Source organism: Chelonoidis abingdonii, chromosome 17 (genome assembly GCF_003597395.2).
Source record: "Chelonoidis abingdonii isolate Lonesome George chromosome 17, CheloAbing_2.0, whole genome shotgun sequence".
In the NCBI taxonomy this organism is placed as follows: Eukaryota; Metazoa; Chordata; order Testudines; family Testudinidae; genus Chelonoidis; species Chelonoidis abingdonii.
The window spans coordinates 18,027,115-18,045,950 of NC_133785.1; the positions used below are offsets into that span (position 1 = coordinate 18,027,115).

Below are 18,836 nucleotides of genomic sequence, written 5' to 3' on the forward strand. Positions count from 1 at the left end.
ATGGCAACTAAGTTAAGCTTGAAAAAAATGAACTGAAACATCTGAGATATTAAGATTCAGATTCAGTAACATTAAATACATATAAAAAAATAGTGGAACTGATTTCTCAAGAAGCTGAGCACCTGCTGTTCCTACTAATATGAATATGATTTGTGGGTGCTCAGCCCTTTTGAAAGATCATGCCAAATATATCTGAAGTGTCATTTGAAGGTCTTATGGTCAGGTCCTTACTCCACTACTTAACCACTCAAAATAGAGCTCATAAGCCCTTTTTACATTCTACAACTGATGGTATCCTAAGCATCTGAAGTAGAATATTTACTATCACAGGCCAAATCATACACAGTTTACTTATATAAGTAACCCCCCAGCACACGTAAAGCAAGCAGGATATGACCATATGCAAGTAATTCTTTTTGGAAACGGAGCGAAGGGAAACTCTCAGAAACCCTACCTCAGTAAGTGACCAATAGAAATATTTAAGCTTAAGTGTATTTGTAATTTTAAAGTATATGTTTGAGTTACTGATCTGGGATTTAAAGATTTTCTTAAAAAATAATTACATTCATCTACTAAATTCACTTCATTATTTTTTTTTGATTTTTCTGAATTATCCTATTTCTGTTTTATAGCATTTCAAATAAAAAAAGAAAGCTGAATGAAATTTACATTAAAATGTTGTAATGATGTGTTATAGCAAAACTTAAAAGAAAAAAGAAACCCAGCAGGCTCTACAAACAAGGCATATCAAGAAAACTTCATTTACCCTCTAAATAGGACAGCAGACTAATTATACTTTTATTTTTTATTAATAATTTCATTTTTACAACAGGTTAAATAGCTTTTCTTATGACTGTAAGCCCTTTGGGGCAGGGAGCAGGTCTAGTTTTGATCTTCAAACGCACCTATCGCATTGATGATCCTGATCAGGCTCTCTAGTAACTACGGTAATATAAATATAAAATTATAAAAGCTAGGCTAAGAGAACATTAAGGTTGCAAAGCCAAGCACTCAAAAGATAGGAAATGCCAGAATTAAGATTGCCTGCACTTTGGCAGAAAGGATTAAAATTCAAAATGATCTTGACAAACTAGAAAAATGGTCTGCAAATAAATACACCTCTACCCCGATAAAACGCGACCCGATATAACATGAATTCAGATATAATGCGGTAAAGCAGTGCTCGGGGAGGGGGGGGGGGAAGGGGAGAGGAGAGAGAGGCTGCACACTCCCATGGATCAAAGCAAATTCGATACAACAGCTTCACCTAGTTTCACGCAGTTTGGCTCCCGAGGACAGTGTTATATCGAGGTAGAGGTCTATGATGCAATTCAATAAGGATAAATGCAAAGTACTACACTTACGAAAGAATAATCAACTGCACAAATACAAAATGGGAAATGACTGCCTAGGAAGGAATACTGCAGCAAGGATTTGGGGGTTATAGTGGATCTCAAACTAAGTATGAGTCATCAATGTAATACTGTTTCAAAACAAACAAAAATCATTCTGGGATGTACTAGAAATAGTGTTGTTAGCAAGACACAAGGGGTACTCTAATCAGCACGTTTAAGGCCTCAACTGGAATAGTGTGTCCAGTTTTTGGGAAAGAAGTGGACAAACTAGAGAAAGTCTGAAGGAGAGCAATAAAAACAATTAAAGGTTTAGAAAACAAGACCTATGAGGAAAGGTTGAACAAACTGGGTTTGTTTAGTCTGGAGAAGAGAAGACTGAGCGGGGACATGATAACAGTCTTCAGTACATAAAAGATTGTTGTAAGAGAGGAGGGTGATAATTTGTTCTTCTTAACCACTGAGGACAGGACAAGAAGTAATGGGCTTAAACTGCAGCAAGGGAGATTTAGGTCAGACATTAGGAAAAACTTCCTACCTGTAAGGATACTTAAGCACCGGAACAAACTGCCGATGGAGGTTGTGGACTCTCCACCATGGGAGGTTTTAAAAACACATTGGACAGATACCTGTCAGGGACGGTCGAGTTAATACTTACTCCTGCCTCAGTGCAGTAGACTGGACTAGATGAACTATCAAGGTCCCTTCTAGACTCACATTTCTATGATTCTGTGATTAATGTTTATGAAGCAGTCAGATACTATACTGATGAGCACCACAGAAAAGCCCATGAAGAAATTCATCATTTCAGAGAAGGGTCTGAATAGTATCCAGTTAAATAAGACTTACAGCCACACATTGATCCATGGAGGACAGAACAAAATATCAAACAGCTACTCATTCAGTGAGTACTGTCCATCCTCTGCACTGAATGAGGCAGGAGTCCTGTAGAAAAATAGTATATGATCATATAATTAAAGATTGTAATATAATGATTATGTACAAGGGAACAAATTATGGCTGCACAGGGAACTTTATGTTGGCACTTCCTAACTTCTAAGTGCTTGGCTTTGCAATCATAACATCTTTTAACATAGTTTTTTGGATGTAATTCCTTACTGGGGTCCGGGGGAGTATGTTTGTTTGTTTTTTAAAGCCAACTGAAAACAGAAATCCAGTCATGTGGAATCTTACTGACACCCACGTGGATCATAAGAAGGGTTGGAATCTTTTAGATCCATTACCAAGACCTCTGCCACGTGAACTAAAGTAGTAAATAACAGCAATAGTCAACTTTCATGTGGCCCAGCCATGAGAGGGGGATGAGACACGCACTTTGCTAGTGGGTTTCACAGCTATTTGCTAACTGCAGAGGAATGGCAAGACTGAAGAACCTTGGTTTCCATTCTAGGTTCTGAAAGGGAATGTGTTCTAGTGATCACAGATCCTTCTGCTCCTGTCCACTTCAATCTGTCCCAGTGCTGACTCTTACATACCATTCCGCCCAGCTTCTCATCTCCCGTCCCAGTCCCAGTGACTTTGCCCAGCCAGTTCCAATCTCCGCGAACTTGCCCAGCTCCCACTCCCTGCCCCCCATCCAGCCTCCTTGTCCAATCTCTGACCATCTCCCTCCCATTTCCAGGCTCCTTGTCCCAGCTCCTCCCAAAAACTGTCAAGGGGACTCAAGAACATGCTTAAAATTAAGTACATGTTTAAATGCTTTTCTGAATCAAGGTCCTAGTTCTGGCTTCATGCGTGTTCTTCTGCATTATCTCACTGCTGCTGGTACAAGAGCCTTCTCATCAAATGGAACTACTCAGGTAGCAAGGGTTTACTCAATGCTTATAAGAAGAGTTATACAAGGACTAAGTAAAGTAATAAAGAAAAGCAACAGTCTACTGTCAGCAAGAATATGTAATGTCTTGCTGAGTGCACACCTCTGTTAAGAGAGGAATCTGGGACATTTCTCCCTCACTTGCATTTCTCATAAAAGCAGCTCTCACTATTTAAACCCATAACATACTTTTTTACATGGTTACCCCACCCCCCATCTGGTCTTCTCAGTGTGCCCTATCTTCTGGAGGCCTTTTAAAAATAAAAAGAGAGACTCCAGACTTTCTAGTACTTCATTCCAGGCATATTGTTGAGGTTTCACAAACAGAAAATAAAATGTTCTCATTCTGGTGTACAAGCATCAGTTTATTGGTAAATAATTAAGTTGATCAGTTAATTAACATTTCAAAGCATTTCAAAATCCAGAGATGAAAAACACTACAGAATGGCAAAATATTATAAATTTAACACATACACTCTAATGGAGGCACTAAGATCTCAGGTATTCAATTTGTATTTACATTCCTTGGATAGTCACCAATAACCACTTAAAGTGGCAGTGGTTTAGCAAAGCAGACATTTAGCAGGACCTCACTATGGGCAGAGAAGATACATGCTGTGATTTCACAAGGAGCACAAATGTTACTGATTGTTTGAGACCAAACTCACTTTGCTTGAGACTAAAACTCTACATGAATTTACCTCAGAGCTCTTTGACCTTGTATCCACTTCCTGTACACTCCTTTGTCTACTCACTGCACTCCTGACTTGTCCTCCTTTCTGGCCCTTTGTGGGGGCTCTTCACAACTTAGGGACAAAGGGAGAGAAAGTGGCTCACAATGCCTTACCTGGAACACCTCCCTGCCTCCAACCAACTTCACTTTAAAAAGGATATTAAAATAGTATCTTCCTTATCTTGACAAATTACTTATCTATGTTACTTTCTTAGCATGTTTTCCATTGAGCCTATAACTGTTGAATCTAAGCAAAAGCCTTAAGATTAACAAAATTGAAAAAAAAGTAAAAATCAATATACTTTGCACAATTTTTCTGTTTTCTTTTTGCATTTAGTTTAGCTTAGACATTTAAATTAAACTCATCAGTCCTTTATAGTTCAGACTGCTCATAGTCATTTTCACTTTCCAATTCTCCTGCACTAACCCACTGCTACATTGGGAAGTTTAAATCCCCTCCAAAAAAAAAAATGCTATTCAATTTAAATAATTATGAAATACAAAGCTAAAAGTTGGGCCTAAACTATTTGACAGTGTTCTTTCAAAAGACTGCTGGAGACAGCCGAGGTCCTAGGCCCAGAGACAGAAAAAAAAACCAGACGCGAATTCTTTTGCTGGGTCTCCTCTTACTCACATTTGACCATGGGCAAGTAATAACCACAGCATGCCTCAGTTTTCCTATCAGTGCAGTGAGGCTAAGGATACTTACCCACCTTTCTAAAAGCACTTCACAATGTATTAATTAAAATGTGCTAAACAAAGACTAAGGACTTGTCTACATCAATATTTAGGTTGCATCTGGAGGGTAGAGTCACACACCAGCTTGCTGCAAACTAAATGAAATGGGCCTGCACACCACTGGTTTTCAAACTTTTTTTCTGGTGAACCAGCTGAAGAAAACTGTTGACGCCTATGACACAACAGAGCTGTGAATGAGGGCTTTGGGGTGTGGGAAGGGCTCAAGGCTGAGCCAGAGGGTTGAGGTGAGGGGGGTGATGGCTGCAGGGTGGGGCTAGGAATGAGGGGTTCAGGGTGTGGGAGGAAGCTCTGTGCTGGGGAAGGGGGTTGGGGTGTGGGAGGGAGTCAGGGCTCTGAGATGGGCTGTGCCCCGAAAGCAGTCAGCAGCAGGTCCAGCTCCTAGGCGGAGGTGTGCAAGTGGCTCCGTGTGACTCTCACCCACGGGCACCATGCAGAGCCAGTGCTCGAGGCAGGGGCAGCGCGCAGAGCCTCATGGCCCCCCTGCCTAGGAGCCAGACCTGCTGCAGGCCACTTCCAGGGCGCAGTGCGGTGTCGGAACAGGTAGGGACTAGCCTGCTTTAGCTGGGCAGCACCACCAACAGGACTTTTAATGGCTCGGTCGGCGGTGCTGATCAGAGCCGCCGCGACCAAGTGCCTTACATTCCACAACCCAGTACTGGGTTGTGACCTGCAGTTTGAAAACCACTGCTGTACACAAGCCCTAAGTATTAGTAGTATTGAAATCTTGACTTTTTAACCATCTCTTTGCTTTAACCTAACATATGTTTTACTAATTAACATCAGTCCTAAAGTGAATGGATAATTACAAATAAGAACCTCACTACCCAGCCCGGAACCTGTTTTCATAAAGGTAGTAGCAGAAATGTCACATTATATAAACAAATGCAGTTTGTAAACTGGAGGAGGTAGAGATTTAAAGACCACTGGAGTAATTCCAAAGGATTCAGAATCAGAATTCTGCCAATATTATGTTTTCATAGCAGAAATCCTAGATTTATGCTCTTCAAAGTGAATCAAATGCGATCAAACAAATGGTACTAAATTGTCTGGATAGAGAATAGTTTGCTGTGTCAAAGCTTTTTGCCAAACACATACATATAATTTTTCTCTTTGCAGTATAATCAACCCCAGATGGCAATTTACATAGGCACTTTAGTAGGTAAAGGAATCTGTACGCTGTTGGCATTCTCAGCTTCAATCAGAGAAAGCACTGGGCGTTCGAGAATGTCACTGTTTATTTTTAATTGCTGTGTCCCTCCTTTGTGCAAGTTCAAGCGGTCAGAGATGTCGAAGTCCATTAGTAGAATTAGAAAGTGATACCACTTTATTTGGTGAGAGGGTTCCTCAAATTTAAAAAAACAGCTGGTTTGCAATGTCCCCAAATGCCCAGTGGGCACCAGCTGTCAATCTCAGTTATCACAGGGTCGGGGCAAAGAAAGGTCAGTAAGAGTCATGAAACACAGTGTGCTATGAAATGTGCTTCCTCCATTACCTTGTAGGCCTGAGAAAGGTTTCACCTTTAGTAGGTATACTAGCCCAACTCTGTGTGGGACAAGCAAGGCATAGGATGAGTCACCTCTCTGTTCTGTACCTCAGTTCCCCTCTCTGTAAAACGGGAATGTCACTGACTTACCTCATGAGCTGTCAATGGTAAAATATGAGTTCCAACACTGCGCATTACTTTACAGAACTAAGAGGAGACAGGTTCTGCCTTCATGGAGCTTTACCTAAGCAAGCTAGTAGGAGGATTAATTCATCAGTGTTTGTAAAGTGCTAAGAAAGCCTAATATGCAAGTTGCTATATGCTGTAGATGTTTTGTCTTCTCCTTCCCTAATGTCATTCCTCCCCACAGTCTCACCACAGTTGGTGCAAAAGCCATCTCCTCTGCAGCTCTTTCATGTGTGGAAAAGATTCTCTCCCTCCCCTACCCACAGACACACATTGCTACCTAACAGACTTCATCTCTTTCCAAATCTCATTTTAAATTCTCTCTTACCTATTTCACCTAATAAATCTGAGGAAAATAATCTGTAATACATAAATTACTCAACACACTTTGCCTTTTTTGTTTACATATTATCACAAACAGAGCACGTCATTCTCAAATGCATTCATCCAAAATTTTTATGAAGATCCTTGAGCCAATAATTCTTGGCCTGTAGTTCATCCAAACTGCAAGTCTTACAATCAAATATATCAATGTGTATATTCAATTTTAAAATTTGTAATTTGAACTGTTCTTCAATCAGCACAGCACAAACAGTAAATTTTACAAAAAATATACAATTCAACATTCATTTTTGACAAATAGCCAAGCTATGTATTCATTCTTAGCAGGCATTTGTACTAGAAAAAGATTGTGCAGTAAAATATGCAAAGGAAATGTGAAAGAGTCACTAACAAATTAAGATTCATTTCTGAACATGAAGAAATAATTTGTGGAATTATTTCCTCACACTGTTCACTCAGCTCCCCCACTTAATAGCTCACACTCTCTGTGTTATTTACTATAACCCTATAACTCTATTGCATAACTCTGTTAGCAGAGACAGTTTGTAGGAAAGATACTATTTAAAACAGTGCTCTGGTCTATCACTAAAGATCAGAACCCCTTACCCTGTCCCTCACTGGACCAGAATGCCTGGGAAGAGCTGAGGAAGCAGCATGCTCAGTCTGTGTTGGTCTGAGCTCCTCATAACACTTCTGCAGTGACATCCTCTAACCTAGGAGTTATGTTGATGACCTCCAAAAGGAGTCCCATCCAGGTTTCTTCAGCCAAAGGAAGGTGGTTGTTAGTGTGCAACTAGATGGGTCCATTTAAATCAGCAGCTGCAGAATGTTTCTTAAGTCCTGGCTCACTTCTCTCAGCTAACTGTAAGACCAGAGGCAGAGCATTCTAACCAACACCTTTGAATTGGACCTTCCCCCACCAGACACATCAGGAGTGTCCAGTCTCCTTTAAGGGATAATATATTTCAAAGAAAAAAATGGCAATGAAATGCTCAGATGACACAGAAATCACAGAAATTTAAAGTGGTTTTTTGGGAAGGTCTTTTGACTTTCTCGAGGGTCTGTAAAATGTCAAACTGCAGCAAGCCACATGCTATCACCCAGTAGCCCTCTCAGAATATGCTGACATCCAAGAAATCCATGGCACATGCAGAGATGTGTACGTCAAACACTTTCATGCCCTCTTATTGTCATTTTCTTATTTTCCTAGTTTCCTCGTACCTCAGGAAATCTACCCAGATTCTTATACAGCCCCAGTCATTATGCTAGCTGATATCTAGAATGCAAGGCCCTCAAAGAAGGGGTGGGGGGCACTGCTGAGTCCTTAGGCATTTCATATCTAGGAAATCAGATTCAAATTTGCCCACTTGACATTGTATAGCTAATGCACTAACCTTGGCCTTCTCTCTGTCTCTTCCACATGACAGTAAAGTTGAGCAAGTAGAAGGGGGGGGGGGGGGCTCCACTCTTTTTGGCTGCCTAGTTTGTTTAAAACTTCTCTTTCCAGGGCCCCCTCTCTTTAAATCTCACTTTCAAGCTTCCATTTCCCTTGCAAATGAGATTCTGTAAGCCACTGGATAATGCCATGTTACAAGTTATACTATATCCCAAATGACTGAGTTTCTACCATTCTTGCCTGCTCAGCCTGGGCTAAAGCAGCACAACAGAAAAATAGAGAAATTAACAAATAAATCGACAAACTAAGAAACAGAAAATAACATGCTGTTCCCTGTTGAGTCTCTCTCAGTCTGGTGGAGCTGGGGGACAGAGACACTCACCTTCAGGGCAGGAATCTCCACATTATCACCTAGGCTAACGGAGCCAGAAAGAACAGTCCCTGTCATCACTGTGCCTTGACCCTTGATGGAGAAACAGTGGTCAATGGCCATAAGGAAGGGTCCCATGGGATCTCTTGTTGGCAGGTAAGCCTGAGACTTCAGGACCTGAAAGATAGACAAAAGACGTACCATGTCTTGGTGAAACGTCATGACAGGCATGATGCAAAAAGAGATGATTGATTCAATAAACTTGTAGTTTTACTGACTTCAGGAGTCTCACAACAAGCTTGAAATAGACCAATGTCAACAAACTGTGCACGTTACAGAAGAGATGTACACTTAGCAGCAGCAGGAGGGGATTGATTTTCTGCCACAGAAAGATTTGGTGCTGCACATTCAGCTTGGTTAGCAAAAATGTGCTACAGATAAAACTCCTATGAAACTAAACAGAAACACTGTGGCAAAAGAGAATGAAAAACCCTGCACTCCTTAGCTTAAAAATAATTGCCAGTGCTATTTTAAAGTGCATTTTACCACTGCAGCTTCTCAAATTTGAAGGCGGAGAGTTTGCTATATATGTAATCTTAAAATGCCTCAGAAAACTCATCCTTGCCTCTATTCCGTAAGAAATACTGTATTGGAATAAGACAAGAGAATTTAAATCAGACTGATTTAGGATTTATGTGGACATTTCTTGGAGGAATAAACTATTTCCATAGCGCTCTCTCTTTCTCTCTCAAAAGCACCATCTTCATTAAGCTCAGGATAAGCTTACCAAGGCTAGGATTTCATTGCATTTTACTAACAAAATGTTTGTTAAACTACAACAGCAAGATGAAAAAACCTTAATTATTGTGGGCTGCAGTAGTATGGTCAGTGATGGTTCAGGGACCTGGTTCACATCTCAATCCTAGTCCCAATTGTGAGAATTATGGTACAATTGTTAGTGTCTGCTCATAAAAAGGCATAGCACAGAAACAGCGGGTCAAGACTGAGATGCTCTGGTAGAAGAATGGGAGATAGATCAAGAACTAAAATAGCAGGGATGAAATACTGAGGAAGAATGGCAGTGTTTGCACAGAACTGGTGTGCTTTTACAGTACTGAGATTCCCTTGAGCAGAAACTGAAAGTTGTGCGAAATTATACAGTTGTTTTGACATGTAGGTATGTGTCCTAGCAACAAGGATTTAACATCAAACCCAATGTCTCTTGTTACCCAGTATCTGAACCCAGATATCCACCATGAGCAACCCAATGCACTGCACACCCCACACTCTGACATGATACGAATCTAGTAACACGCTAAAATAACAGTCCAGTTTATTGTAGATAGGGGTGGTACAAGTACCTATAAAGGTTGTCTGACACTTCCCATTATAATATGATATGTTCAGTTGCTTACAACTTTGTCAAATTAACTGTTTGGGCTGAAATTTTACATGCCTCAGGCTGAATTTCTCTGGAAAGTTTCAGCTAAAACAGTTCAGTCATTTCAACGAATAGGTTAGGAAAAACTATACTGTTTTGCCATTTAAAAAAATCCTGGTAACATTTTCTTTGGAAAGTTTTAACATCCCCCACTTGGGAGCAAGGACTTGTAATTTGGCAGGGGGTAGCCCATAAGCCAGGGACGTGCCTTTTGTTGTCCATGTGAAAATCCATTCATATTTGGTCAAATTACAAGCTTTGAAAATATCTTTAGATATTTAAAGTTTAGCAGCTAAAATGACTCTTCCCCTCACAGCTCCTACATGTGCCTAGACTGCGCATTTGTCATCCCCACATTGTAAATGAGCGCGCTCAAGCCTAGGCCTATGGGGGTAAAGCTGGACTCTCCTGTAATTGCAACTCCCTGCTAAGGTGCGGGCAGGCACCAGAACTGACAGAAGGAAGCCTGTTTCTTCTGTACTATTGATAATGCCCCTCTGGCACACAGCCAGCATGGAGGAGAAAACCACCTGATCCAAACATAGAGGGGACAAAAACGGGGATGGGGAGAGGGAAAAATAGATTGGGACACAGAACCTAATGAGACTAGAACTGGAAGGGTTAGGGGGCACTAGGACATACTGGGTAAAGAGACTGGGATTGTGAACCAGTGAGAGAGGGAATGGGGCAGAAGAGTAAGGAAAAGGAGACAGTTATGACAAGGAGCAAGAGAGTTAGGGACAACTGGGCTTGGCTGAGAAAAAAGACTGGGACAGAGGGATAGGAAACAGACAGAGAGAAACTGGGGGAAGGATGAGATTGGGACTCTCTGTAGAGAGCCTGGCGGGGGAGACCAAGACTAGTTGGGCAAGGAGATTGGAACTAGGATGACATGCATGAGGAATTAAGCCTGGGAACACAAAGAGAACATAACTGGAAAGAGCAAGGGGAAAGGAAGAGACAGGACTAGGACAGAAACAGGCACAGGTTAAAGGGGTTGGAAGAACTCAAGATTCCCAAGGCTCACCATTCCTGCTGCTGTCAGCAAATAGCCAGGAAACCCACTGGCAAGTGGGTGCCTTATTTCCACAGGGCTGGTCCACATAAGAACATGACAACCTATTATTGCTATCAGTTACTCCATTAGCTCAAGTGGCAGAGATCTGTGAGACAGATCAAAGGGTTCCAAACACTGCTGATGACCTATGTAGATGACAATATGATGCCATATAATGGAATTTGAGTTTTTTAGTTTGCTTTTTTAAAAACCTGGGAAAGTTCACAAAAAGTAATGTTAAAAAACGTTATTAAGGTTGCAAAGTCGAGCACTCAAAAGTTAGGAAATGACAAAACTAAGGTTTCCTGTGCAGCCTTAATTCAGCCCCCTTCTGCATATCCATTATATATAGTCTTTAATTGCATGATCAACTATTTTTATAAAAGGACCCCTGCCTCAAGTCAGTGCCATAGGAAGGACCATGCTGTGGGAATGAATTAGCATGGTTTAGTGAAGGAGGCTGTTGTCTCTATGACCCCAACCTCATTTGTTGCACAAGTTGGAACGTGGTCTGATTTGCAGAAGTACCGAACACTCAGAGCTGCAACTCTACTCAGTGGAATGCTATGAACATATGAAATTATATATAATGCTAAGTACTATGAAAAATCAGTTACAAGCATCTCAAACTGGGCACCCAAAATCAGCAGACACTTAATCTCTCTGAACCTCAACTCCCCATATATATCATGGGAATAATACTACCCCCTCATCTCACAAGGATGTTGTGAAAATAAAATCATTAATGTGTGTGAAGCACTGAAATGCTATAGTGATGAGTGCCCTTGAAAAGTCCATGAGGAAATAAATAATTCTGTAGTCAGAACAAAGTTTGAATAATGCCCAGGAAATAAGACGCAACATGCTGAACAATGATGAGCAAATAAAATAGTCAAATACTGCTCATTAACTGAGTACCATCCATCCTGCACACTGAACGAGGCAGTGCTTATGTGGGAAAAAAAATTGATCATGTAATTAATGACTGTATCATAATGCATCCACAGATGGGAGCCAAACTAAGATTGTTCAAATTTCCTAACTTTTGAGTGATTGAGTTTACAACCTTAATGTTTTTTTTTTTTCAATATAGTTGCTTCTGTAATTATAAAAAGATACTCTCCATGGATTTGGCAGAATTTTAAAACTAATTTTACTCACTACTAGTAACAATCCCTCATAATTTTACAAGAAACTTCTTTGCTTACCCATAACAAAAATCTTCCACTACTGAACAGGTACTAGTTTCTTAGTATGTGGCTAGTTACTGCCACTGGGACTGAGCATGTTAGTTCTTTACGGCAGTTCTTCACTCTTGGGCATTGGGCTGCTGAAAAACTCTGATACAATAATTTACCTTTCAGGTCAAGCAGCCTTGACTTGTCTGTTTAATTAGAATGGATTCCTAAAGAAGTGCTTAGAACTCCACACATTAATATCACATGAATTCATTAGAATGAAATATTATTACAGAAACACCAAAGAACTTAAGAAACTGGGCCATATTTTACAGTGTTTTCCTTTTTCATTACATGTACCTCAATTAGTTCAGAAACACCTAGTGGATTCACAGTCTCTGGGGCTTCTGGTCCACCTGGCTTAGCTGCAACAGCAGCAATAGGACACCCTTGGAACCTAAAAGATAAAAACAGCGTCCCACCATAAGACCACAAGTCTGCTGCACATACAAGTAGAACATGGTAATAAAAGCTCATCTGACAATCCATATGAGGAAATTACCTTGGATATTGATATATCTAGTTCTACAATAATGAATTACTGACATCTTCTGAGAATGTACTATTTGTTCAGTAATAAATTCAGAGGCACCTTTAACACTGTTAATTTTTCTTTGTTGTAGTTTCTGGTCTGACTTCCCTGGGGAATAAATAATAAGATTACAGCTTGCCTCAGAAGGCTATAGTTTAAGCAGGGGTCCAACTGGGCCACCTTGTAGAGGGCTCAGTAAGCTGGACGCTTTTTTCTGGAGGGTTCCCACCTTGTGCTCCAGATTGTAAACTTTCATAAAAAAAAAAAAAAAATCCTCTAGCTGTCATAACTGCAACGACAACCTTCAAAATGTGAATCAGATATAAAACAGTGATGTGATGTCTGACTAAGTCTACAGACACCCTGAAACCATAGTGTTGTAATTTGCCTCCACTCATATTAGAGGATGTGAACTCTGAAGCCTAATGATTATAATGTAAATGTCAACAGTGTTAACCATTTAACTGGTGATCAAAACATATTAGAAAGAAGAGGTGAGTGGTTTTTTAACAGGCACCTTGTTTTGGCATCTCCAATGAAAAAAACCTAAGAGAATACCACTACGTCATCCAAGTCAATCCTGGAGTTTAAGACTTCCTTTTGTAACCAATTTTATTCTTCAGCCCTGTACTATATAGTATTTTTTAAGCAGCTGAAAGAATCCATAATATTATACCTTTTGTGAGATGCAAACTATTGGTTTATCTCATCTAATAACTCATTTTGACAATGAATTTTTTTTTAAAACTTCTGAAAGGAAACAAAATGAAAATCTGCCTTTGTAAGGACCAGGACCTTAAATAGGCTAGAGTCTTTTTAAAAAGCCATAACAACCCCCACACAGCCACAATGGCCAGTAAAATAAGATGATAAAAGCAGAAGAGCAGGAAAAAACCTTCAAATACTCTCAGTGTTCAGTTCTCAAATACTTAATTACTGTACAACAGAGACAGGTCACAAAATCAGAGCGTATGGGATTCCTTTTGCTCTACTCCTCTCCCAACTTAAACTTTTAGATTTTCATATCAAAAGGCAAGAACTAAGGGGGGAATGACAGCTCACTGATAAAGAGAGAATGATCACTAAATGTGCTTCCTCTGCAGAAGTTATCAAACACTAATCCAGTATACAAGGTATTTTCTCTGTTTATGTGCCACAAGCCTGAGGCTCCCAGGGACAAAGGATGATAAAAATGTGCACTGAGAATTCCAGCCATTAACCATAAAGCTTTTGGAAATTCAATTATATTTATCCAAACACTTTTGGGCAATAAACAAATTAATGCTGAACCAGGTGTCTCATTCCTTCCACACAAACCACATGTAACATAAGCCAGAGGCGTCGCATGCTGCTTTTAGAAATACATTCAAACATAAGGGGACCCTATTAGAACTACTTTACTCCACCATAAATAACTTATTGCAAGTGGTGTTTTAGTCTCCACCAAACAAAGAGAAAGGCTAGTGTGGACGAGGAACCCAGGCAAAAAAACAACACTGATTCTGATTTTCTGGTGTGAAATATTTTTGCTTTGATTGATTTAGGTGCCAATCTGCAGAACTATCAACTACAAATGAGGCCAAATTCTGAAAGCACCAAACCTGCAGAAGGATGATAGAGCTATTCTTTCCATCCCTATTCTCTTTCTCCATTGCACTGAAGTCACGTGGCCGGAGCTGTAATATGTTGTTGTCAGGGTTTATAGCGCTGTCCCCTCTACAGTTGCAACCATACTAGCAACCACACTTTATATTTGGTTGTTGATACACGGTTTCACCCATAGCATGGGCAGAACCAATATTTTAGTAACTGAGGTTTCCCTCAGGAACTACAGAGGAGTACATGAGGTAGAAGGCAGGCTGCCAAATGGTTTCGGTGGTATCCCATAAATAGGAGTCATTTGGAAATGCAAAACCAGCTTAAATTGCCTGTGCTTGATAGCACAGAGTTGATGATAGGAAAGAGGCTGTAAGGAAATAAAGTATGCCTGCTGCATAGTGGGGCTGGCACTTTAGGACAAGCCCAGGTCACGAACAACAGATCTGATGTCCGAACATTGAATTTTTTTGTGCATGGGTGGGGAAGACAACAAACATCTGATATATGAGCATCCCTGGGATCTGTAGTTCAAATGATTTCAACTAAAACATTATGAAAGACCACCTATCTCCATGGGGAACCAACGCAGTTGAGATCAGCTGAGAGAACCTTTTCTTAAATAGCAAGGGGGTGGAGAGACAGCATTTGCAGGTAAGAGTTTCACTCTACAACTCAGTTCCCCCTTAGTTTGATAAAATCAGCCAACTTTCAGAGTATGCTCTGCAAGTCCTATTTGTGTTCCCCAGCTCTTAAGAAAGGATTGGGTTAAGAGGGTACATGTGCATTCAGTACAGGAAAGTACTGTGAGAAGACACTCTAGTTTCCTTTCCATATATTTACAATTTTAGCTTTCTGAATATAGGTTTGACCACAATCAAACTCCACAGACAATTAGGTGTTGACCCTCATACTAGAAAAGTATTTTTTCCTCTTTATTTGCAGTATTTTCTCAAACTTTAACCTATGACCAGAGTGCCATGCAGGAGTATGATCTCCATTCAGGCAAAATAAAATGAACTTTGTCATTTTGCTAGCATTTGATTAGTTTGCAAAGATACACTATTATAAATCATTACTTTCTCAAAATTTAACTTATTTGTACCAAATAGAACTGTTTCTCAAATAAGAAATATGTAAAAATTGAAATATTATTTTCATTTCTGTTTCAAGATAAGAGATGTGCAGTGGCTCAACCTTTCTAGCAAATAAATAAAATTGTAGAAAAACTATGAGATAAAATTAAACCTTTATGTTTAAGTTGTTCATTTTTGCAGTCTGATGGCCACTTTAGCTGTGAATAACAAATCTGAATTCTTATGCAACAGCCATGCAAGTGTGATCATTTTATCTGATCAATGAATTTTATTAACAAAAAGGCACAGCTAAGAAAACCTCATATATATTTGGTGTGATCAGAGATGAGGATTAGAAAAGTTTAAGCAATCTCAGACCAAGTTACAGGTACCTGCACCCATAAAAAGTAATAAAAATGGAGAGTTTCTCAATCTACATGAAGGGGAAAACAAGTTGCTTTATATTCGTTTGCGCTCTATGAAGGAGAGTCACAAGTTGCAGAATTTTGTATGTACACAAAAGGAAACTTCACTCTAGTGACATCTATGCTGTACTGATCAAAAGGAAACAGACAAAAAAAACAGAGAAGTTGATAAAAAGTAAGATTTTCAGATTGCTCAGATGAGTGGGGACACTATCCTACCATCAAAAATAAGTTAAATATGAGGTGACTTACACAACCAAGATCTGCTGGCTCCTCTAGCACTGGTAAAATCCTCACCTTCAAATGCTCAATCTACTTCTGCTCTTACGCTTGCCATTGGGAACAAATGTGATTTAGCAGCTAGGGAAGTATGAGTCAGAATTCTTTCCACAGCATGACTTTGGACAAAACACTTCACCCATCTATGCTTCAATTTCCTTATCTATAAAAAGGAGATAGTTCCTTGCAGCCTTGCCCCTAGGAGAGTTGAGAGGCTACACTGGTATTCGAGGATCTCAAAACATTCAACACATATTACTTAATTCAAAAGTATTATTTTTATTGTACCAAATTGATAATCCCAATCTCAAACACATATTCTTCCATATTCTCATTTAAGCCATCCATCACACTGTTCTTTTCCCATTAAGGCCAATCACACTTCTCACCTTCAATTCAGGAAAGACCTTAAGGTCTCTTTCCTCTCTCTGCAGCTGACAAGATTCCCTGGAGTGCAGAAAGTGTTACAACCCCGTAAGCCAAAAGGCAAATCTTTTTTTTTAAACCAGGAGATTTTACCTCTGTTGTTTTATCTGAGCTGAATTCAAAGAGAGCCTTTAAATTAATTAACTACCTTAATTCTGGTTTGTTTCTTACAGCATTACACTGAAGACAACTCTACAATTAAAATTTAGGACAAGGTAGTTTATGGTGCTCAGGGGTGTGAAAAATCCACACACCTGAGCAACGTAGTTATGCCGACCTGACCCCATTGTAGATGCAGCTAGGTCAACAGATGAATGCGTCCATCAGTGTAGCTACCATCACTCAAAGGCATCGTTGCCAACTTTCACGTGGTAAATAGGCACTCTCACTTTCACAATAAACCAAAAATCAAGCTAAACCCATTTCAAAACAAGTCAGTCCCTAAGAACTCCAACATTCTGTGACTAGATCCCCCTGGCGTGCAGTCTGGGACTGTGGGTGGGCCCACTGTGCACCCCTGGCTCTCTCCCCACCTTGCCCCTGCTTGCCCGGAGCCAATAAAAAAAAGATGCAACAAGCTACAACAAGCAACAAGCTACAAAGCAAAAACTAGCCCACAAGCAATTCGCAAGTCAAGTAAGCCAAAAACAAGCCCAATTTCTGTGCTTTTTTCGGGTTTGGCATGTCTGCTCAAAGGTTGTGTTCCTACAGCAACAGAAAAATCCCTTTTGTCATTGTAGTCTAAGGGTATGTCTACACTGCCCACATTATAGCACAGCCGCAGCAGTGCTGTGATGTGGGCAGTGTAGTCATGCTTTATCGCCGAGGGAGAGCTCTCCCAGTGATAAAAATATAACCACCTTAAAAGGGGTGGTAGCTTTATCACCGGAGGCACGGCTCCCAGAGATAAAGCACTGTCTATACAGGTGCTTTTCAGTGCTAAAACTTTTGCTGCTCAGGGAGATGTTTTTTTCACACCCTTAAACAACTAAAGTTTTAGCGCTGAAAATGGCAGTGTAGACACTATGGGGTTAGGCCAGCATAGCTACAGCACATTAGCTATGCTGCTATCGTCCCCTTATTGATGACATGGCCTTAGGAACAAAGCAGCCACCATGAGATCTTTACTGACCACAGTGAGCAGCTGGAGCACACAGCAGGGGAAGTGCAGCAAATTAACCCAAAAGAATAGCACAGAACTCACAAAGTTCTTGTCTACACTGAAAAACTGAGGTGTTAACTAACACATGTTAAATGGCACATTTTAAAATATCTCTTAGCACCTAGTGTAGATAGAAACAGTTGTATTTGATCATGGCTAGTTGACATATTTTTAATGCTAGGCACTTGAGCAACCACCCTCTGGAGTTGTCTCAAACTGGGCACCAAAAATCACAGCAACCAAAAGTCACTTTTAAAAACCTTGCTCAGGGGTCACATGCAAAATTTAAGATAGGGTTTTAAATTTCTTGAGGGGGCGGGGGGACACACACCGCTATCCTTTTCTATGTACCCATACATGAGATCTCTTTATGCCTGTGTCTGATCTAACCAAGGTGTATGTCAAAGCATCTCTGAGAAGTATGTGGATGTACAGTAAGTTTTCTTACATTAGAACAACATCTTTGGTAACTTACTTTGTATTTTCCAGAGTCTTCTGCATTTTCTTCGTCATCTTCTCAATGGCAGCTTGTCTCTTCCCCTCTGGAAGAAGGTCTATTTTGTTCAGAACTACCACCATCTTCTGGCAGGCGATCTGCCCAATCACCAAGCACTCTGCTGACTGAGTCTGCATCCCTTTTGTCACATCTATGACGAGCATCATCAAATCAATAATCTGGGCACCTGGAAGAGAAGTCAATGTCAGTATCATACCAGTATGAAAGAGTTAGACACCCTCTTCCTAAAGTGTGTTTCTGTAAACATTGTTCACAATGTATCGATACATACACTCACACAAATAAAACATGAAAGCATGTTTTTGTTCAATGCCATTTGAAAACTCAAGGAATTGCAAGATACAGTATAATTACACAAAAAATAGCTACACAAAGAAATCCAAGATTGTTGAACTAAAAAGTTTACCTTTTGCACCATAGTGACAGTCTCACATTAAGGACTTGGGCAATATATTTGTTATAGAACTGATCTTTGCTGTAGCACAAACATAAGACATATCTCAACTAATTCAGTAACACACTGTAAACCGACATTAATATGCTACAATGAGATCATATATACACTGTTTACATTGGGTCACACACTACAGCGAGGGCAACAGGGTTAGACATTTCATGCTGCTGCAAAGGTA

At 40.1% G+C, this 18,836-nt stretch overlaps 1 protein-coding gene across 3 annotated transcripts in view; it reads right to left on the bottom strand.

Annotated features, from left to right (window-relative positions):
* EEFSEC (eukaryotic elongation factor, selenocysteine-tRNA specific) overlaps positions 1 to 18,836 on the bottom strand; it is a 180,281-nt gene that overhangs the window by 99,413 nt on the left and 62,032 nt on the right. For 2 of the 3 annotated variants that reach the window (XM_032802737.2, XM_075073362.1), the window contains exons 2-4: positions 18,163 to 18,370; positions 12,492 to 12,588; positions 8,468 to 8,632 (exon numbers count right to left, since the gene is read on the bottom strand). In XM_032802737.2, coding sequence (XP_032658628.1) covers positions 8,468 to 8,632; positions 12,492 to 12,588; positions 18,163 to 18,370 — 470 coding nt within the window. The remainder of the gene's footprint in view (positions 1 to 8,467; positions 8,633 to 12,491; positions 12,589 to 18,162; positions 18,371 to 18,836) is intronic. The other variant, XM_075073364.1, reaches the window with a different exon arrangement.